Source organism: Kogia breviceps, chromosome 19, assembly GCF_026419965.1.
Source record: "Kogia breviceps isolate mKogBre1 chromosome 19, mKogBre1 haplotype 1, whole genome shotgun sequence".
Taxonomy (NCBI): Eukaryota; Metazoa; Chordata; class Mammalia; order Artiodactyla; family Physeteridae; genus Kogia; species Kogia breviceps.
The window spans coordinates 34,582,057-34,604,318 of NC_081328.1; the positions used below are offsets into that span (position 1 = coordinate 34,582,057).

The 22,262-nt window shown below is 49.9% G+C and overlaps 2 protein-coding genes across 5 annotated transcripts in view; one reads left to right on the forward strand and one right to left on the reverse strand.

The window, feature by feature from the left end:
- Positions 1 to 3,618: 3,618 nt before the first annotated feature.
- On the forward strand, positions 3,619 to 12,338 carry TAC4 (tachykinin precursor 4). The gene is made up of 5 exons (XM_059047275.1): positions 3,619 to 3,738; positions 7,425 to 7,518; positions 9,581 to 9,610; positions 10,699 to 10,758; positions 12,307 to 12,338. Exons 1-5 carry the CDS (start codon positions 3,619 to 3,621, stop codon positions 12,336 to 12,338), a joined length of 336 nt encoding a protein of 111 aa, XP_058903258.1.
- Positions 12,339 to 17,649: 5,311 nt separating this feature from the next.
- The window catches only part of KAT7 (lysine acetyltransferase 7), a 32,458-nt gene continuing 27,845 nt past the window's right edge, over positions 17,650 to 22,262 (reverse strand). For 2 of the 4 annotated variants that reach the window (XM_059046361.2, XM_059046360.2), the window contains 3 exons: positions 21,465 to 21,611; positions 19,973 to 20,079; positions 17,650 to 19,329 (listed from right to left, as the gene is read on the reverse strand). In XM_059046361.2, coding sequence (XP_058902344.1) covers positions 19,228 to 19,329; positions 19,973 to 20,079; positions 21,465 to 21,611 — 356 coding nt within the window. In that variant the 3' untranslated portion in view covers positions 17,650 to 19,227. The remainder of the gene's footprint in view (positions 19,330 to 19,972; positions 20,080 to 21,464; positions 21,612 to 22,262) is intronic. The other 2 variants (XM_067021487.1, XM_067021486.1) reach the window with 1 other exon arrangement.

Genomic DNA, 22,262 nt, shown 5'->3' on the forward strand with positions numbered 1-22,262 from the left:
GCTGCCCACCCGAAGGATGCTCACCTCCTCTGGGGGCCCAGCCTCCCCTTTACCTCCCGTCTGTATCCAAGGGGCAAGCCGTGAGACCGGACCCAGCTCTTGCCCCTCCCGGGTCAGCCACCTCCGAGTTCTAGGAGGGGGCGCGCAGAGGCGGGGAGGGCGGGGTAGATCGGGTTTCAGAAGGAGCCTCCACACGGGGGCGCTGGAAGGGCGCGGGGAAGACGGACGCAGGGTCCCTGCGGCGTCATCTGGGGCGGGGAAACCCAGAAGGCCAGCGCCCCCGGCTCCCCTTCCCTCCCGCTCCGGCCCGCCCCGCCCTTCCCCCGCTCGCGTTTGCTTTCTCAGTCGTGGGGAAGGAGGCTGATCAGGCTCCCGACTCTGCTACTTCACAGCTGGACGCCTCGTCCGAGGCACCCAGCCTCCCCGAGCCGGCCGGTGAAGTGGGACCAGTCATCCCACCTCCTTTGGACGCAGTCGGCGCTCAGGAAACGTCAGCTTCCCGCCCTTATCCCGCCCTCGGCTTGTGTTTCCCTCTTCCCCGCTCTCCTCCCTCCTGCGCCCTTTCTCCTCTCGGCTCCGCAATCTTAGCCAAACCGCAGCCTTTAGCAATCGTGCGCGCCCACCCGGCGCCCGGGCAGCCTCGCCGCGGCCGCGACTCACCCTGCGGCCCGCCCGCCGCCCGCGCCCCAGCCCCGCGCGCCGTCCGCTCCCGCGGCCTTGTCACCGCTCGTATGCGGCGTCCCGAAACCCCCGCCGAGCCTCGAGGACCGGGCGAGGCTGGACCCGCTGGCCAGGGCTGAGCCCGGGTGGCCGAGGGCACAGGGCGGGGCGGCAGGCTCCGCAGCCGGGCCCGCGAGCGCCGGCCACACCTCAGCCCAAGGGCAAAGCTGCAAATAGCCGCGGTTTCCAGCCCGTGCCCGGCCTCCCTCCCGGCCTTCCGGGCCATTGGGATTTTTTCTCCCTTCTTCCCGCCGCCCTCTCCTCGGCCCCGTGGCCCCGCCCCCTCCCCGCTGTGCACCCCCCACACCTTGTACCGCGCAGCTGGGGCCAGGAGACCAGTGCTGAGGTCCATGGTTCCAGAGGTTGAATAATCACAAAACTTAAGTTCGGATTAATTGAACACACTATGTGCCAGGCACTCTGCTGAGCTCTTTAAGGGTGGGCATTTATGAAACCTTTACCACCACCAGAAAAGGGGTGGCTCCAACTTCCAGATGGAGAAACTGAGGCTCAGAGAGGGTCTTTGGCTCCTAAGGTCACCTGGTTTGGATCTGCAGAATGGGAAGGCATCACCCCTATCCAGAGGGCCATGCTGTTACTCTGCCTCCACCCATGTGCTGCTTGCTCTTGTGGGAAGGTGGGAAGCAGCTGACTGGGGACCTGGGATGCTAGTCCACCACAAATTCTCAGTGTAACCTAGAGCAAGCCCAACCTGCTGGCTTGTGAAACCCAGTGCCAGTTTCCACACCTGTAAAGTGAAGGGGCTGTTCATCCCTGTAAAGAAGAACTTGTTAACAACAGTGGAAAAACAAAGTGGATTGTGAGCTATTAAGTGCCCTGCCCTTGGGAAAGTTCAGCCAGGGGCTGTGTAGATTCAGACCCACAGACTAGGGTTGGCTGTGTCAAAAAGGCCTGAGCTGGGGAACCTGCATTTTAGCAAATGCGGGGATTCTGAAACCATCAGGTCGGGATTCACCAAAGAGATTCCTGGAAGGGGGTGGACGTGGTGGGTATGAAGCTGTTCTCCCCCAAACCTCCACACTTGTCCTTATTCATCTCTGCCTTCACTGGCCTGGACTCAAGAGTAATTGCACGTTTCCTAAGGACCCACTGTGTGCTAAGCACACATATATCACAGCCCCGCTCTCGGAGCATTCGTGATATAATACGGCAGCCTAGCAGGGCTGTCCTCAGCCCAGCTGGCCCCTCTGGGAGAAATGGAGCCAGGCACCTTCTTGCAGGGGGTGAAGCCTCTCGCCAGGCTGTGTGGCGCAGCGAGCAGAGCAAGGGCGGGTTTCCACCTTCACTCCCCCATCGGCAGCCTCCTCTGTGCAGGACACAACCTGCACAGCCCCTGACCACAGCCTGTGCAGAGCTGCAAGAGATATGAGTAGGAGATATTGGGAAAGCCTAGGAAAGGAGCCAGCTAATTCTTGCTGGAGTCAGAAAAGAGACAGAGAAACTCTACTGGGGGTGATCATTAAGCAGACTTTTAAGGATGAGTGGGAGTTCACCAGGTAGAAAAGGAAGTCTAGGCAGAGGCAACAGCTGAGGACAAAGCATAGAAGCAGGGAAACTGTCCTGTCTGGGAGCAGGTGGTGAATCTGTCTGGGGGCAGGAAATGGGCAGACTAGGAAGGGGGTCTGAAGGCGCGGCCTTCTCCTGCACCCACCTCTGTGCCAGCACAGAGCAAACTGGACACAGCTTATCTGCCAACCAGAGGTCTCCTTTCCTGGAGACTGTGAGATGCTGTAGGACAGGGACAGGGACAGGGACAGTGTCTTAGGGACACTTAGGGACAGGAATGATAGTTAATGGGTATTAAATATTTACCATCATGTACTGTGCTAAGTGCTCCACATGCATTATCCCATTTCATCCTCAACTTTGGAAATAAGTGCTATTAATAATCTCATTTTACTGATGAGGATTCCAAGGTTTAGAAAGGTTAAGTAACATGCCTAAGGTTGCATAGCTATTTAGTGGGGGAGCTAGGAATGGAATTCAGGGCTCTCTGACCACAGGACCCTTGTTCTACACTAACAGATGGACAGATGGATGGATGGGAGACAGGGAGGAACTAAGTGGAGAAGCGCCCTGAATGCCATGCCAGGGAGCTTGAACTTTACGCCACGGGCAGTGGGGAGACACCGGAAGGTTGTAAGCAGGGAGAGATAGGTTAGGTTAGGGCTTTGAAAAGATACCAGAAGTGGGGAGATATTTTAGAGCTGATGACACTTGAGCAGGAGGCCATTTTTCTGGCAAATCCCAATTCCTGCCTGTGAGGAGCCTTATTTCTTTACGTATTGCCTTACCTCTTAGGGCAAGACATGTGCTACCATGTTCACATGAGGACTACTGATGGCAGGGAATGCCGAGGAAGGGGTGCAGTGACCGGAAGGGGAGACTAGTGGTAGAATACTAAGTTCTGGGGAGAGGCCTCTCTTACAGGGTAAGGGAGAAGCCAGGCAGTTCCCCCTTCCCATTTCCAAGATGACGCTGCCCACTCGGGGCTTCCAATGAGGAAGCCCGAAGCACCAGGCCCCACACACTGCTCCATTATGCACCTGCCTCCCAAGGGGAATGCAGCCAACGGTGAGGCGGTGTTGCAGCAGAGATCAATTGCTGGGGGGCGGCGGTGGAGGAGACCTGGTCCCTTCTCTGGGCAGCTCGTGGTATCATTGGCTTTTCCAGCTGGTGGGGGCGGGGGGCAGTCACAGGAAATGGCCCCGGGGATCAGATAAGCTGAAGGAAGAAGCCCAGTAGCTGGGAGGACAGAACAGGCGGAGTTTCCCCCACCTGCCGAGAGGAGCCAGAGAGAGAGGACGGAGCCTGCTAGTGGCGGTCTGGGTTCTGAGAGGGGCTCCCTGAGGGCCCCAGGACAGAGCAGTGCTCACCATGCTGCTGTACCTGCCCCCCCTGCTTCTCCTGATGGGGCTGTCTGCTTGCACTGTGGCAGGTGACAGGGAACTGGCACTTGATGCTGAAGCTGGGTCCTGGGTGACCGTGACCCCGGAGGTAGGTAGGTACCTTTGGGGAGAAGCAGGGGATGATACATGGTGGAGGGGGCAGAAGATCCCCTTTATGGCTGCCACGAGAGCAGGTTGTACACTGCAAGGCAGGGTGTCTGCCTCCCCTCTCTGGGCAGGTTCAAGGTCATGGCCCCTGGCCTGGCAGACCTCCAAAGAGGCGCATGCATATGGAAGCAACAGTGTGTGTGTGTGTGTGTGTGTGTGTGTGTGTGTGTGTGCGCGCGCGCACGCACACGCTTCATTTAACAAACACTTATTTAACGTATATTATGTTCCTGGCACTGTCCTAAATGCTTCATAAATATTAACCCATGTAATCCTCATATCAGCCGGTGGGGAAGGTACCATTACTATACCCATTTCACAGATAAGGAAATGGAGGCACAGAAAAGTCAAGCAGTTTGTCCAAGGTTATGCAGCTTCAAAAGCACAACTGTACAGGGACTTCCCTGGTGGCGCAGTGGTTAAGAATCTGCCTGCCAATGCAGGGGACACGGGTTCGAGCCCTGGTCCGGGAAGATCCCACATGCCGCGGAGCCACTAAGCCCATGCGCCGCAACTACTGAGTCTGCATTCTAGAGCCTGTGAGCCACAACTCCTGAGCCTGCGTGCCACAACTCCTGAAGCCCGCACGCCAAGAGCCCGTGCTCCACAACAAGAGAAGCCACCGCAATGAGAAGCCCACACACAGCAACTAGAGAAAGCCACATGCAGCAACAAAGACCCAACGCAGCTAAAAATTAATTAACTAATTAATTATTTTTAAAAAGGCACAGCTGTACACCTTGCCCAAGGTCTGATTCTGTGTATTTGTGCCTCAGAGGACATTGTCCAGCATTTCCTTTCAAGGGGGTCAACTTGGGTCACTGTTTTGTCTCACATGTAGAAACTCTTATTTCCTGATAAGTACTGGTTTGATTGCCAGTCTCTCCTACTAAACTGACCTGAGTTCTGTCACTGGGAATAAATCTCAAAGCTGTCTGGTCAGGGAGACAAAGATCCTGACCTTGGGGAGTTCCAATCAGACAGGGGAGCAAGGCCAGTGGATCAGAGACAAACAGGCCCAGTGCTCAGGGAAGGCCTCCAGGAGGGCAGATGGGACTGGGTGGGGCCTGGCTCCTCCAAGTCCTGGCATGGTGGTGAGGACACTGGGGCCACAGGTCGAGCCATCGAATAACAGCCATTCCTGGTGGGTTTCCTTCATGGCAGGTTTCCATCCTGGTTTGTCTGAATGTAGAAGTGTGTGCCATTGAAAGACAGCAGGCTGGAGAGACCCAGGTTCAAGTCTCAGCTTCTCCACTGACTCTGTACGAACTGGGGAAGGTCACATCAGTTTCCTCACTTGTAAAATGGGGGCAGCCGGGAGAAGATGATCCCCAAGGGTTTATTTCCAGCTTTGACATGGAGTCTGTGCCCAGGCCCAGGGAACCTGTGTGATGGTGACCTCTCTACATGGCCACATGAGAAACATCATCAACTTCAACTAGTATGGCTGGGCACCTGCAAGCATCTCACCCTGCAGCTGGGTCTAATGCTTCTTCTTTGCTCACTCTCATTTAACATCCCTCTGCTTCCCAAGACACAGGGCTTGGGATACAACCATTAATCCAAGTGAGGTGACGGGAGGAACGGTGCCTCTGTCAGGAATGATCCGACCACCTCCCTAGCTCTCAGGTCTCCCTGCCTGCAGTTAGCCCTGGAGCTGGGGATTTGGAGATTTGGGTTCAATGGATAAGGAGGGCTTCCGGTGTGGGCAAGAGTCCTTCCTGAGTGAAAGATGCCTCCTAAAGGCCCCCCAGAAACCCAGTGGGTGGGAGAAAGGTGAGTCTTATTTAATTCCTAAAAAGCCATTCTCTCCAGCCTGCATTTGAAGACTGCCTTTTGCCAAGGCAAAGTGCTTTTCATAAGATTTTCAGGGGGGCTTCCCTGGTGGCGCAGTGGTTGAGAATCTGCCTGCCAATGCAGGAGACACGGGTTTGAGCCCTGGTCTGGGAAGATCCCACATGCTGCGGAGCAACTAAGCCCGTGTGCCACAACTACTGAGCCGGCGCGTCTGGAGCCTGTGCTCTGCAACAAGAGAGGCCGCGACAGTGAGAGGCCTGCGCACCGAGATGAAGGGTGGCTCCCACTTGCCGCAACTAGAGAAAGCCCGCACGCAGCAATGAAGACCCAACACAGCCATAAATAAATAAATAAATTTATTAAAAAAAAAAAAAAGATTTTCAGAAATGGGTCCAAAGACACTTTTCTGGTTCCTGGCCAGGCTAGGTGACTCCAGGCCGAGACAGTGGCCCCAGCCATTGATGTCCTGGGGAGGAGACAGATTGGAAGTGACTGAATTCGTCCAAAGCTTAGAAAACAATTCACTCCTGATCTCAAAAGTTGGGACGAACTGTGAGAGGCGAAGGGGTCTCCACTGCACCCCAGCCAGGTCCCTGCTGGTCCCCAAAGCTCCAGTTCTGCCCCTGGGGAAACTCGGAATGGAAGAGCAAGTCCCTGACCCAACCCCAGCTGCCAGCCTCCTGGCAGGTGGCTTGTGATACTCTAGGGCTCTGTTCACCTGTCTCAGCCTTCTTGGAAAAGGAGACCCCATCCTCTTCCCTATTCCCAGACTGTCAGAGAAAGGGCCTTTCATTCAGCATCCTGTATCCCACACATGCTGAGCTCCTGTGTGTACCAGGCACTGTGCCAGGTACTGGGGATATAGAGATGTGAAGACGGTCTAATGAACATCACCCGCTGTCATTCTGTCTACTAGTGAGCATCTCTCCCTCTCAGCAGAGCTAAGCAGGGCCTTCATCAGAGGCTGCAGTTAAGGCCAGAGAAGGAGAGGACTTTGGCCAAGGTCACAAAGGTTAACGGAGGAATGAGAACTTAAATCTACAGTCCTTGGTCCAGAACTTTCACCCCATCAGCTCAAGGATGAAAATGTCTTTGCCCAGGGGGGTGGCCTCCACCCCAGGCCACATGCCATGATCCTCACGGGAGGCCCAGGTTCTAGGGCAGGATAAATCCAGGACAATGGTGGTAGTGCCAGGGGAAGAGAGGAAAACAGGAGTTAGAGAGGGGGTTGGAGGGGAATCAGTCTCATCTCGCCAACGGGGTGCCCACCCCAAGTTCATCAGCTGCCACCTCCTTGTCTAGATTGGAGACATTTCCCAAGATGGAGTAGAACCTGTGCTCTTCCTGAGTGGCTCTACTGGCTCTACCACTTCCTGTGTGACCTTGAACAAGTCAATTAACCTCCAAAAGTCTCAGTTTCCCTACCTGTAAAACAGGGATAAATCAGTCCCTACTTCATATGGTTGTTGTGAAGAGTAAATGAGATTATGACCAGAGTGTTTGAGCTTTAAGCCAGATGACATGGGTTTGAGTTCTGGCTTCATCTCACATCCTTGCTGATAATTGCTCTGTGCTTCAGTGTTTCCACCTGTAAAATGGGGACAGTAATAGTACTTACTTCATGTGGTTTTGGGGAGGATCAAGTGAATTAATATATGCAGGTGCTTAGGAACATGGTAAAACGTTAGCTATTAATTATTATTATTATTATTTACAGTATTGTGTAAAATGTGCAAAAGAGCTCACTGCCAGCACAGAGCTCATTATTGAGATTGTTATTGCTCAGGCTGTCTCCTTGCCCCAACTCTAAGGAACTCTCTGCTTCTTCAGGAAGATGTTGTGCCCAGCATTCAGCTCCAGCTCTGGGAAGTGAAGAAGGGCAAAGTGAGCCAGTTCTTTGGACTGATGGGGAAGCAGGTGGGAGGTGAGTGACAGAAGTGGGCAGGTGCCCAGCGAGGAGGGCTTCTGGGTGGGTTCTGTTACACCAAGCAGAGTCCCTAGCTTACAGCGGCTCTTACTCCAGTCCAGTAGGGGTCGCTCACGTGATGGGATGGGATAGAGTGTCCATGTCAATTACCCAAACCAGGATACTTCAGAGAGTGGTAATTATGCCAGGCAACAGGTGCAAACCAGGGCTGTCTCCAGCATCCGGGGAGTGCAGTCACCCTAAGGGTGGGGACAAATGCTTTGCATCCCGCTGGTGCCCTTCCTTCAGTACAATGGATGGCTGTGGAGAGAGGTGGTGGTGCTCAAGATCAGCCTCTAGATGTGAGTAAAGGCATGGGCTAAGCTTTCTAGTTGATTCTGTTTGGCTCAAATAGAATTATTAAAATGAACCTATGTTCCCGAGGGCACGCTTGACGCGTGATTCATGTCCTGGGGGGACAAGGAGAAAAGAGCCTGAACAGAGAGCCGTTTTCTTTTTCTTATTGCCAATATTATATATTTTTAAAAGTAGTGTTGGTGAGGATATGAAAGAACTGGCACTTTGGGCTTCCCTGGTGGCACAGTGGTTAAGAATCCACCTGCCAAAGCAGGGGACATGGGTTCGAGCCCTGGTCAGGGAAGATCCCACATGCCACGGAGCAGCTAAGTCCATGTGCCACAACTACTGAAGCCCGCGTGCCTAGAGCCCGTGCTCCACAACAAGAGAAGCCACCGCAATGAGAAGCCCGCGCACTGCAACGAAGAGTAGCCCCTGCTTGCTGCAAGTACAGAAAGCCTGCGCACGGCAACAAAGACCCAACACAGCCAAAAATAAATAAATTTATCTTTAAATATATATATATATATATATATATATATATATATATATATATATATATATAGGGCACATCCATACCCTTTATGGCCATTAAAATGGATGAGGCAGATCTGTGGAAAGATAGAGAAAGATCTCCAAGACACTGGTTAAGTGGAAAAAGCAAGTTATATAACAATATGTAAGATAGGAGTTTACCTGTTTAAAAAGAAACACTACATACTTACACAGATATATATATGAAAACATAGGGAGAGTTCCAGAAGGATAAATATCAAACTGTCTACAGTGTTTACGCCTAGGATAGGAAGTGGAGGTGAGGGAGAGAGTTAAGAGGGACTTTTACTACACTGTCCTCTACATTACCATTTTATAGTGGGCATTTATTCAGAGACTGCTTTTTTATTCTTTTCTTTTTTTGTGGGTGGGGGGCGTGCCACATGGCATGGGATCGACCAGGGATCGAACCCGTGCCCGCTGCAGTGGAAGCACAAGAGTGTTAACTACTGGACCACCAGGGAAGTCCCCAGAGGCTACTTTTGTAATTTAAAAAATGTGTATAAAAATAGAGAAAACCTTCCTAGTACCTCCACACACACACACAAAAAAAAATAGAGGAAATCAACTTGTGAGCAAACACTTTTGGCCTCAGTTTCCTCCTCTAAAAAATGAGTTTTGGACTGGGCCATTTCAGAGCTCTCTTGCAAATCCAGCAACCCATGAGGAAGCAGGGGAAGGGATTATAAGAGAAATATTTACTGAGGAATTCCCTGGCAGTCCAGTGGTTAGGACTCCGTGCTTCCACTGCACGGGGCACAGGTTTGATCCCTGGTCAGGGAACTAAGATCCCGCATGCTGCGTGGCACAGCCAAAAAAAAAAAAATTTTATTGAACACTGTGCTCACATGTGATTAAATCTCACAATATCCCCTTTGCCACGAGCAGGGAAGCTAAAGCTCAGATAGGCTAAATACTTTCCCAAGGATGCCCAGCTGGTGCCAGGCGCAATGATTCCAAAGTTTGTGCACTTCCTACTACCCCACACTGCCTCCTACCCAGACTGTACCTTGTGCGGCCCAGCCACACCAGGACAACAGGGAGTGACTGGAGTTCCACTGAAGACCCACCAAAGGTGCGGGATCCCAAAGAGCCATGAGCCCTTTCACCTCACTGGGCCCCCAGGGAAGCGGTGCAGCCCTCATTTTCTTCTCTCTCTTTCCCCCAGGAATACCTCCCATCCAGCCAGAGAGAAGAGGTAAGTGTTGTCCAGACCTTCCCCCAGCGTGGTCCCTGGGGAAAACCGAGTTGTCCAGGGAGGCGGGGAGAGATGCTCTGGCCAGGGCGCACCAGGCTGGCATTGTGGAGGACCGGGACAGCATGTTTTGGCCACAAGCTAGGCTCCCTGGTTGTTTCCTTAGAGAGGCAGTCTGTGCATACCTGGGGAGTAGCTGCAGGGATATGGAAAAGACGGGGATGAATCTAGTTCTGCCAAAGGTCCAAAATCACCTTGGCTCTAAAGCCTGGAGTTGGAGAAACTAATCAATCCAGAAGGACCTTAAAAGTGAAAGGCTGTCCTTTTGGCGAAAAGGGAAAAACAATATCAAGAGAAAACAGACCAACCTTTACCCACCACCCTTCAGTGCTCTCAGGAGCAAACCTAACTCCCTAAGACTCACCACATCCTCCCAAACGCCCTCACTGACAGGACTCCTAGCTCCTCTCCTTCCCTGCCTGCCTGTCTGCCTGCCTGCCTTACCCAGAGCTTGTCTCCATAGCCTGGGCACGGTGCCCTCCTTGGCACACTGCCTTGTACTGTTCTGCTGGGTCACATGGCTGGTGTCCCCAGAGCGGGAACTACCCCACAGGCAGGTAGAGGTCTGCCATCTGCTCTGTCCCATTTCTATTAGAGGTGGAAGGAAGGGGAGAAGGGAGGGAGAATGGAGGAGAAAGAGGAAGGAATCAGTGAATGCATCAGTGAATGAATGAACCTCAGCTCCTAGGTTGATTGAGAAGTGACTCCATTCATGAGGCCCCAGCTCTGTCCCTGACTTTTGTGTGTGTGTGTGTGTGGTACGCAGGCCTCTCACTGTTGTGGCCTCTCCCGTTGCGGAGCACAGGCTCCGGACGCGCAGGCCAGCGGCCGTGGCTCATGGGCCCAGCTGCTCCACGGCATATGGGATCTTCCCAGACTGGGGCACGAACCCGTGTCCCCTGCATCGGCAGGCGGACTCTCAACCACTGCGCCACCAGGGAAGCCCCGGCCCTGTCTGTCTTGGTTCCCAAGACAGCCTTCCTCTACTGCACGCTCTCTTTTTCTTCTCTATCTCCTTTCTTCACCACCAGGGTATCAGCGAGGACCAGTAGTCCAGGGCCACCTGGGCAGGGGAGGACCATCTACAGAAGGTAGATGAGAGCTTCTACTGAATTGCAAGGGCATAATGAGAAAGTGACCAGACACTTTGCTGCCAGTCTGCATGGTGGGGGCCAGGCAGCTGGCCAGACAGAACAGGCTCCCCACAAGCTATTAGGCAGAGGCCCCATGGAAGAGGTGCAGGGAGATCATGATCGCTTTGATGATCCAGGCCTGTAACAGCCATAGCCCTGAAGCTGCACCCTCTCCACGCCCAACACACCCAGGCACACTCTGCTCCCCCATCTCAGGGCCAGCCGAAGCTACAGAGTAGTGTGTGGTTTTTCAGACCCTGGAACATCCCCCTTATTCCCTTCCTAATCGTTGTTAGAAAGTCTTAAGGTATTTTCTATATTCAACAATTATAAACAAAGGCAAATCGCCCTGGGAGGGGTAACACCCTAAGTAGCTATCAGCTAACGCCTTCTGGTAGGGGTCACAACCCCAAAGGGGTTCAAGGGGACGCTCAATAAATGAACAGGCATGAAAGTAGATAAGTGAATCAAGCTGGGGAAGGATCCATAGCTCAAGCCAGTCAGCTCAAGAGGAAGGGCAGGGGGTGTCGCAGCTGACCAAAGATGCCAAGCTCAAGTCTGCTTTCCTAATCCTGACCTCTCCCCCCAGAGCTGCACACCTGTGGACCCCTCTCTAGCTTCCCTGATACCTGCTCCTTCCAACATAGGCTCTTGGGAATAAAGATGGGAAAGTCCTCTATATTCCCCCAAGAGTTTTTCCTAGGTGTTTGAGCCATTCCACCTGAAGGGCCATGGAAGTCAACCCAATGCCAACATGGAAATGAATGTCCCTCCACGCAGAGTGTCGGCAGGAGACTTAGAAATCATTTTTCAGGGATGGAAACAATTTGTCCAAAGTCACACACTGAACTGATAACAGAGCCAGGACTAAACACTGTGTCTCCTGCTCCCTAGGCCAGGGCACTTCCCGTGGCCCCAGGAGGGCCTTTGGAATTTTGAGTGGTGGATTACCACTCCCTTTTCTTTTTTTTCTAAATTTATTTATCTATCTATTTATTTTTGGCTGTGTTGGGTCTTCGTTTCTGTGCGAGGGCTTTCTCTAGTTGCGGCGAGCGGAGGCCACTCTTCATTGCGGCGCGCAGGCCTCTCACTGTCGTGGCCTCTCCTGTTGTGCAGCATAGGCTCCAGACGTGCAGGCTCAGTAGCTGTGGCTCACGGGCCCAGCTGCTCCACGGCATGTGGGATCCTCCCAGACCAGGGCTCGAACCTGTGTCCCCTGCATTGGCAGGCAGATTCTCAACCACCGCACAACCAGGGAAGCCCTACCACTCCCTTTCTTTAGAGAGGATTAGTGAGGGTTGGCTCGTCCATGCTCTGGAGGCGTTTATGGTTGAAAAATGGAAGCTATGCCAGATGAACCTGTAATTTGCCTTAGATATCCGCAGCCAGAGAAACACGAGTTAGGGATGCGGAGGGCCTTGTGTGGATGACTAGGGAAGGCCTCCGAGGGTGGAGGAGGCAGACCAGTCTCCCCTAACGACCGGCCACGTGCAGCACTCTTCCCAGGCCAAGAGGATGAGGACCACTGGTCAGAGTGAGAGCCCCCGCCACGTGCTTCCCAGAGGAGAAAACCCTTCTCCCTACCTGGACGTGACAGCCAACCAGCCAGCCTCCGTGTCTCCTGTGCTCATCGCCGGAACGTCCCTACCACCAGGCCCTCACTGAACTCACTGGGGCTCCTCCCAGGACTCTCGGTCTCAAGCACCAGTCGTGCTAAGTGCACTGTTGTCACCACTGTGAGCTAGTGACCCCGCCCCCTCACTTGGACCTCACTGCACAGCAGGATGAGTCTCCCCCACTCCTCTATCTCCTGTGCCCAGAACACAGCAGGGGCTCAATAAACCAGTGAACAGTGGATGGTTTCTTCTCCGGTGCAGGGCAGAGGGCAGGGATAGCCTGGGCTCCGCACCCTGCCCAGTGGCCTGGCATGTCAGCAGTTGGGAGACCTTTTTCAGAGCTGTAAAGGGAAATACTAAACAGTCATGCTCCCCACCCGAGGTGGGAAAACAGGCTTGGGACACAGGTAAAGGTGAGCAACCCCTGCCTGAAAGCAGACACCCCCTCCCTACCCACCATCATAACCTCAAGGAGCAGAATGGGGTCCCAGGTCCTTCATCAATTCTTGTGTATGAGGTGGCCCATCAACTGACTGCTCTGCTTTGGGGACACAGGCAGCTAGTCATGCTCCCAGCATTGGGAAGAGCTCTAAAGGAAGGAAACAGGTCCCACACCTCAGGGAGCCGCCACTGCTCCCCGCTTCTGACGGGGAGAACATTGTCTTGCCCCAGTGGTTCATAGGCAGGCGGGACACAAAGGACCCCAGGATGCTTAGAAAGAGCTAGAATGAAATCCTAGGGGCCAAACCTAGGTAATAAGCATAAAGGTGAACAAAGGACTGAGCTGGGAGTTGTGTGGGTTCGGCGGTAAAGGGTGATTCATTAATTCACTGGGCTGCATAACATTCAGCTTCTCTGTGTCCCTCTTTCCAAAAAGAAAACGGGGGGTGGGATAGGGAGGGTGGGAGGGAAGGTGACACAAGAGGGAAGAGATATGGGAACATATGTATAACTGATTCACTTTGTTGTAAAGGAGAAACTAACACACTATTGTAAAAGTTATACTCAAATAAAGATGTTAAAAAAAAAAAAGAAAATGGGTTAGGGGCTTGGGGGGCACCTGATTCTTTGGGGGTGGGGTTGTTAGGCTGTTTAAAAGGAGGGGAAGGGGGCTTCCCTGGTGGCGCAGTGGTTGAGAATCTGCCTGCTAATGCAGGGGACACAGGTTCGAGCCCTGGTCTGGGAAGATCCCACATGCCGCGGAGCAACTAGGCCCGTGAGCCATGGCTGCTGAGCCTGTGCGTCTGGAGCTTGTGCTCCGCAACAAGAGGCCGCGACAGTGAGAGGCCCGCGCACCATGATGAAGAGTGGCCCCAGCTCACCGCAACTAGAGAAAGCCCACGAAGACCCAACACAGCCTAAATAAATTAATTAATTAAAAAAAAAAATAACAAAAAAAAAAAATAAAATAAAAGGAGGGGAAGGAAGAAGGCATTGGTGGAGAGGCCAGGCCCTTCATCTGGGTGCCGGGGAAGGTTTTAGTGACAGCAGAGGCCCCCGAGAGGCCAGACGGTGTCTGCACAACCAGTTAAGATTCTTCTGTTTGACCTGTAGTGAAATAGTCTCCATTTCAAGACTGACTGTTCATCACGAGGTGTCTCTCTTCCTCATCCTCACACTTTACCCGTGTCCAGAGAGAAATATGGGAGTAGGGGGCGGTGCAAGCCTTCTCCTGACTGCAGGCCTCCCACGGTCCAGCACCCCCGCCAAAAAGAAGTCCAGCTCACACTCCAAAGGAAAATTAGCTCTTACTGGAAGGAGCGTCACACACATCCAGAGATGGGAGAAATTGTTGGTGGCCATCTCTGGAGGTGACCCACCACACCTTTTTTGTGAGATAACGGTATAGGTTCCTAAAAACTTTGGAACTGATTAAACATAAGGTGAGTGGTTTCCAAAAACAAATACCCAGTCGAGAAAGACTGACTTCTTGGAATGGATATGACTTACCAAGGATAAAGGTGTTTACATCTCATATGGAACACCTGGGAGGAGCAATGGAGCTGAAGTTGTGCAACAGCACAGGTTATTTTCTCCACTCTTGGGCACAAATAAACCCCCAAACCCCAAAATGGTAGCAGCATGACCTGCATCTACACTATTGCACAAGATGGAAGAGACAAACTGATATTCCAGCAAGGGGCATTTTTCACCACTGGGCAGCCTTCTTTTTTCTTCTTAGTGACATTCATTGGCATTTTGTTGAAGATACCACAAAGGAAGTGGGCAATTAAACTGCCCCCATCAGCAGGAGACAGTCTGGAAGAGACAGTCATACAAGTTTATAGCAGAAAGTGCTGGAGCAAACCCAGAGGTGGTCTAATTCTACAATTCCATGATATCAACGAAGAGCAAAAAGTAGTTTCTAGAATTCCTAGCATACATCATATATATTTAGCAAGAGTTTTCACCTTATTCTCTAAACATGCAAAACCCTGTATAGCACTGTGTATATATGCGCACCTGTGAGGATCCTAACGTTGAGCCAGTGAGCCAGGCCTTCTCCCTCTGTCATCACTGTACCTCACTTAACGGGACCTGTCATTTTACACAGAGAACTAGTCGTGGGCTGGGAGTGAAGGCAGGTAGGTGGGGTTCCTGCCTTTTCACTGGAGCTTTCTCAAACCAGGGTTTCTTATTTATTAACCCCAGTTCAGAAATGGACTTCAAAGGCTCAATTTCCTCAACTGTAGACAAATGTGTGCATATTTGCATTTATGTACATTTTTTTTTAAAAAGACTTGATACTTTGATTAGATTCTCAAAAGGTCAGAAGGAAAGTAAAAAGGGTAAGGATCACTGAGAGCTACATTGCTTGATCCTAGCACCTTTCATACAAACTACACTTCTTCAATGTTTGGCATATCAATTGCTCTTCAAAGGAGGAAAAGGCAACCATGTTTATGACTACAGTTACTAATATACATTCAAAAAGCTGCTTTTGGGCTTCCCTGGTGGCGCAGTGGTTGAGAATCCGCCTGCCGATGCAGGAGACACGGGTTCGTGCCCTGGTCCGGGAAGATCCCACATGCCGCGGAGCAACTAAGCCCGTGAGCCATGGCCACTGCGCCTGTGCATCCGGAGCCTGTGCTCCGCAACGGGAGAGGCCACAACAGTGAGAGGCCTGCGTACCACAAAAAAAAAAAAAAAAAAAAAAAAAAAAAAGCTGCTTTTCATTGGTTTCATATTCCAGAGGAATGTGTGCTGTAAGCAAGCTGTGGTATTTTTCTATACTGGCTTCACATGAACTCCATTAGAGGCCGTTCCTAACCCCAGCGAGGCAACCTGTCCAGAACTACAGGGACAAACCAAAGCTGAGGACATGTCAAAAGCAGCATCTTCCCTATAAAGGGCACACCATATTCTTAAAAGTTACTTAATATTACTCACTGTTCCCCCTGAGAAATGGGAAAGCAGGCAGAGGCATTAGATGACTCACAATAGCATTGTCAGAAGCATGGGATTTGGAATCAGAGGAGCAAGGCTCTCATTCTGTTTCTATAACCCAGCAGCAAGACCTCTGAGCCTCAAATTTTCTCACGTGGAAAAGGGCTACAATACTCACCTTACAGTGGTGGCATTGTAAGGACTGAAGGAAACCATGTAAGTAAAGGGACAGACAGTGCTTGCTAAACAGTTTATTCCTAAATCGGAAGCAGAGCCAGAATGAAGCACATCTTTGTTTCCAGGTTTAGGTCTCTGGCCTCCAAATGCTGCCTATAGGAGCAATTAAAATCAATTCTTTCATCTTAAGGTTTTCACCAGTGTTGTCATTTTTCTGGCAGTGGAAGCCACTAGAAGCCTGGGGGTCTACAGTTGAAGCAAGGAAATCTAACTAGAAGGGAGATGATAAATCATTAAGGAATCAAAAAAGCCAAGAAAGCAAATGACATAGGTTCTCAAGCTGGACAGACCAAAATATTTGTCTTTGACGCTTCCTGCATCACCCTGTGCTCTAGGTTTCCTTCTGCAAAACCGGTGTGAATTTCCATTGCACTGAGCTAACGCGAGGGTCAAACAAGGCAGTGTGAAGGTACCCAGCACAGTGCTGAGCAGATAGGAAGCAACCAGCTCATGCTAGGGCTCTCTTCCTCCCTCCAGAGATAGAGTAGGTGCTTCCATTTAGAGAGTTTCAGGAGCTAGATCCAGGAATGACTCGAGGCTTTTGCTCTTCTAATGAAGGAGCCTAAGCAGCTGAGCTTCTTTTGTGCAGGTAAAAAGGAGTCAGAGGGGACAGGCTGACTCAAAGTAGCCAAGGAAGTGAACGGTCTGTTCCCATACCTGTAAGGATTTAAACCAGAGAAATCTTCCTTTGATTTCTAGGTGAGGAAAAGGGGGTGGCAATCAGTGGAGGCTTGGGATCTGCACTGTGCACAAAACTTCAAGTGCCTTGACCTCTCAGCATCCATTCTCATGGTTCCACATTAACTACCTAAATTTTTTCAAAATGCGAGAGAGAGCAGATTTTCCCTTTGATGCGAATACCTAGAAAAGGGAGATCTGGGCACACATCTTTCTAAGATGTGTAAGAAGGGTCTCTTTATAAGCTTGAGCTTCTCTCCATCCCATCTCCCACCCCCAGTCAAGTGACACACTGGACTCTAACCTTACCAAGGAGGACGCTTAGTTTGTCTGCCAGGAGAAGTTCTCACCACGCTGGCCACAGTAGGCAAAACCACCCCAGCAAATACAATTTCCACCCTCCTCCTCTCCACCATATAGCGAAGTGCTCGGCCACCCTTTTCCTGCTCTAGGTAAATGCTACAGGAAAATGCAGCTACTTTCAGAAATCATCTCAACCTGAGTGAGACAATGATTAGAGGTGGCACTGCTCACCTACTGGCAAATAAGTCTGGAGACAAGGGACCCACCTTTTCCCACCTCCCACAGCTATCGATTGTACCCCACGTATCCTAACTTCCTGCTGGGTTTTCTGTCCTTGAACTTAATGGAAGAATGGGTAATACAGACTACTTATTGCTATGCATACCTATTATCTGGAACCAGAGTGTGGCAGGGAGAGTTTATCCCATCAACTAAACAAGCTCAGAGTAAGCACTCCCTCCATAGATACCCTGCATCACAGAGGAAGAAACAACCTTCCCCAGCCACAAACCACATCCCTCAACAGTCAGTTTACTGCTAGGAAAATAAATCCCAAGTGCATTACCTATTAGCAGCAGGTCAGTGGCACCACTTTGTACTCAAATGAGAGCTCCTAGGTGAAACAGACTTGAGCAGAGAACATGCTTTATTGAGGAGCAGATATAGAACAGCACATTCTACCACATGTGGGGAAGGATTAGCTTCTGTAAAAGGCCTTTACCCCTTAAGAAAACCCCCAGTGAAGTTGCTTTTGGATAAATTTTAACAGTGACACTGAAACCGGCAGGGAGCTGCCACTGAACATGCTTAAAATTAGCTCCCCCCAACCCACAGTGAATATAAGTAGTGTACAAAGATGACAAGAGAAAGGCACAAATGATCAGAGTTGGGATTGTGGTGAGGGTTCCACATGAAGACAGCGGTGTTGTAGAGACCAAGTTGGAAAGGGTGACATGTCATACATCAAAAGCTGCCCCAAGATAGCAGGTTATAATGGGCTAGAGAGAAATTAGAGGGAGCATCTCTTCCTTCACTTAAACAACACCATAAATAGGAGACCAGAGAATGGGGGGACGGTGGTAAATCCCAAAAAGGAAATGGAGGAGTTGTTCTTGGAAGGGCATAAGCACTTTAGTCTTAGAGGGAGGGTGAGGCACTGTTGAAAAGGGAAGCAAACCTTGGCAGGGGTGGCCATTCTGCCTTGCTGAGTCATGGGCTGAGACACGGAAGTCATTTTCAATCACTTCTCCAAGGATGTTCAGACAAAAGCAGTGTAACTTATGTTGAAGTATAGGTATGCTATATCAGACTGGTACTGGTGAAAAGGTTTCTGCAGTATAATTAACCAGTTAACATGCAGCATGAAAGGGAGAACTGGAAATTATTTTGGCACCTGCAAACGTAAAGACGGGCAGGGAGTAAAGAGAAGAAAACATTTACTACTGGGCACTTTCTGGTGAGGCAAAAAGTAGTATTCCATTCCCTTCCACCAAGACGTTGCCCACTGCCCACAGGTGAACTCAAATCCAAATACAGAATCACCACTTCTCAATTCTTTTCTCCATCTCATTCAGATAATGTGCTGTAACCAAGACTAATTAATCCCTGCAAGTCTTCAAAAGTATTTGGCTCTGGTCAGCCTGATGATCAAAAACAGGTCTTTTAGTAAAAATGGAGGAAAAAACTTTAAGTGAGATGAAATCCAAAGGGAAGGGACCCCTCCCAGCACACACACACACTCAGAAGTATTACCTCTTCCCTGCCCCTCCAAGAACACAGGTAAGGAGTAACTGGGAATATCCTGGTGGCAGTAACCGTAGTTGGTGGTCTCGTGACTGGGCGGCAAGAAGAAGCACTATTACAAAGTTTAGAAGACACGACACAACCTCATGGGGCCAGAGGAGAGAACCAGTGACTGGACAGGTACAGTACCAAAACAGAACACCTTGGGTCAGTGCTACGAGGGATCTGCACTCAAGTCTAATACAGATCCCATCCAGGCAACCTCACTGAGGCCGAAACAACAGTTCCTCAGAACCAGCGTCTGCAGTGTACAAGAAGGTCGGAGCCAGGACAGTCCTGAGGGGGATGGCCTTCCCAAAGGATACTGTACTTGCCAATCACAAGAGCAACAGAAATGACAGACAGATCCCTAGGGTACGGATTCCTACTGCTGGGGTTCGCTGGCTCGGAGTAACCGGTCACTTTAAGTGCCCTTGGGAGGGGTCCATTTTAAACAGCTTGGATCCATGGTTTTATTGGAGTTGGATCTTTTGGCCTCTTTGGCTATCCACTCATCAATCAGGTCCTGAGGGAGAACAATGGGAAAAATTATTATATACATTCAACTAAAACATGTTTATAAGTGGATTCCAAAATGATTATTAGCAAAGAAGAAATGGCCAAAGATTTAATAATATACTAAGACAGGTATATAAAAGTGAGACAGGTATATAAAAAAAAATTATCTTTTGATTTACCTAGTGCTCTCCTACCTAATCCATTTCTTCCTACTATGCCCTCTGTAAGACCTGAAAATCATTATTCATCTTCCATCATTAAATGTTATAAGTCAACTTAAAAAAATTTTAAATTGGCATGAGTTGAGATGGCATTTGTTAAAGGAATTTAAAACCCCTTCCACAGGCCCTGGAGTTTATGAAGATTCTCCTCCACAGATGGTCACTCTTCATCCGATCTAAGAAAATCATCAAAGGATAGAAGTACGACTGTTCAACATAAAGCTGCTTAACTGGAGCTGTTTACCCGTCTGTCATTCAGCTCTGAGAGAGGAGCTTAAGGTAAGCCTAACAATGAGACCAAGTAAAGGATGCACAGAGTCGGACTCCTCTAAGAAGGGAAGGATACCTGTAAGGTGTGAAGGCCTCACTTTGCTCTGCTAGGCCTCACGGGACATTAGGCAATAAGCAAGAGGCTGATAGTAACTTTACCTGTCTCTTCAAAACTAGGTGTTTTCCTTTCCAATATTTGAGCATCTGAAGGGCTTGCAGAGTGCTGACAATGTCCACAGGATTCACAGCTGTCTCCTGGCTAATTTCTGAAACAGAAGAGCTACCGAGAACTTGGCCAAAATGCAGACACCACCCCCGCCCCGCCCCACCAAGGCCCCCTTTCCCTTGGAGGAAATCTAGACACAGACTCCAAATGTTTGGAATCTTCACTACTTGACCCAAGCTGTTCAGAAGAAAATTTACAAAGCATTCATTTGACCAGTTAAAATAACTACAGAAGAGGGATTTTATAGCAGGAAACCACTTGGCCCCTATAGAAATCAAGGTCAAAGACAGACCAAACTAAATTCTTCCATCCTCACATAAATATTCAGGGATGTTAGAAGTTCCTGTGTGTGCCAAAAGACTTGAAGTTTTTCTTCTTTCTTGACTTTTGTTGAGAATTAAAGTGTCAGTAACCTGAGATTTGAGACACAATAACGTATGCCTGAATAAAACCTATCTATAGGGCTTCCTTGGTCGGCACAGTGGTTAAGAATCCGCCTGCCAATGCAGGGGACACGGGTTCGAGCCCTGGTCCGGGAAGATCCCACACGCCGCGGAGCAACTAAGCCCGTGTGCCACAATTCCTGAGCCTGCACTCTAGAGCCCACAAGCCACAACTACTAAGCCTGCGTGCTGAAACTACTGAAGCCCGCACGCCTTCAGCCTGTGCTCCACAACGAGAAGCCACTGCAATGAGAAGCCTGCGTGCCACAACTAGAAAAAGACTGTGCACAGCAACAAAGACCCAACGCAGCCAAAAATAAAAATAAATAAAATAAATAAATTTATTTTTTAAAAAGACAAAAAAACCTATCTATAAAACACATTTTCAGACTTTCCCTGGTGGTGCAGTGGTTAGGAATCTGCCTGCCAAGGCAGGGGACACGGATTTGAGGCCTGGTCTGGGAAGATCCCACATGCTGAGGAGCAACTGGGCCAGTGCGCCATGACTACTGAGCTCTGGGGCCCGCGAGCCACAACTACTGAAGCCTGCGCTGTGCTCCGCAACAGGAGAAGCCACTGCAATAAGAGGCCACACACCACAACGAAGAGTAGCCCCCTCTCACCTCAACTAGAGGGAGCCTGCGTGCAGCAATGAAGACCCAATGCAGCCAAAATTAAGTAAATAAATAAAGTTCAAAACTCAAAAAAAAAAATTCAAAAATCAAAAAAACCCACCACATTTTCTCTGTAAGAAAGCAAGTCATATAACCAGTCCCAAGGACCAAACACTCTGGAATCCTTAGACACCTCTAGTGAGTGGTCCACATTAGTGGGCCTTCTGCTCTCATATTCAGATGAAACACAGAATGGGGCATTTTCTTTGCAGGTTACAAAGCATGAACAGGGCCAAACAGAAAAGTCAGAATATTCAGTGGAGCTAACATCTAGAGTAACAACCATTTTCTAAGAGTCAAAAACCAACCTTTGATAGAAATCTCTTTGCCTTGGAAATTATGCAGGTAACGAAGAAGCACTTCTTTCCAGTAACTGCGGTAGCTTATGAGCCCCAGATCTGAGAGTGGACGCTCTGGAGAGCCAACTTTTTCTTCCACTTTGGAAAGCAAATAACCTGCCAGGGAACAATACAGACACTGTGTCTCACCCTAGTAAGAACAATGTACCAATATGGAAGAAAGATTTAAGGAGCAGAGCCTGCTTTGCAATATCAATTAGGGTTCAGTCATTTAATGCAATAGTATGTTGGCTGCCTTTATACAAACAAAAGGGGACGAATGTGTATTTACATTTACTTATAATAGACATTAAAAAAACTCCGGAAGGTTTCACTAGAAACTTATCAATGGTTATCTGTACATATGTGTTAAGAACAGAGTAGATGAGGAATTGCCTGGAAGTCCAGTGGTTAGGCCTCAGCATTTTCACTGCCAGGGGCCTGGGTTCAATCCCTGGTCAGGGACTAAGATCCCACAAGCCGAGTGGTGCAGCCAAAAAAACAAAAACCAAAAAGCCGAAAAGCGAAAACAAAAAAACAGGGTAGATGAGAACAGAGATTGGGAAGGCATTTCACTATATAGCTATTAATCTTTTTCAAATTTTTGAACTTTAAGAATGGGTTATCTCGGTACTGCCTATGAAATATTGGTGGGGGATGGGGATGGATACTATCTGAATTTCACTAAGTCGCTAGTTTTAACATCTAAACGTCTAACTTTCAACACCATGGGGATGCAGTCAGCAAGATTCATACCCCAGGAAATTC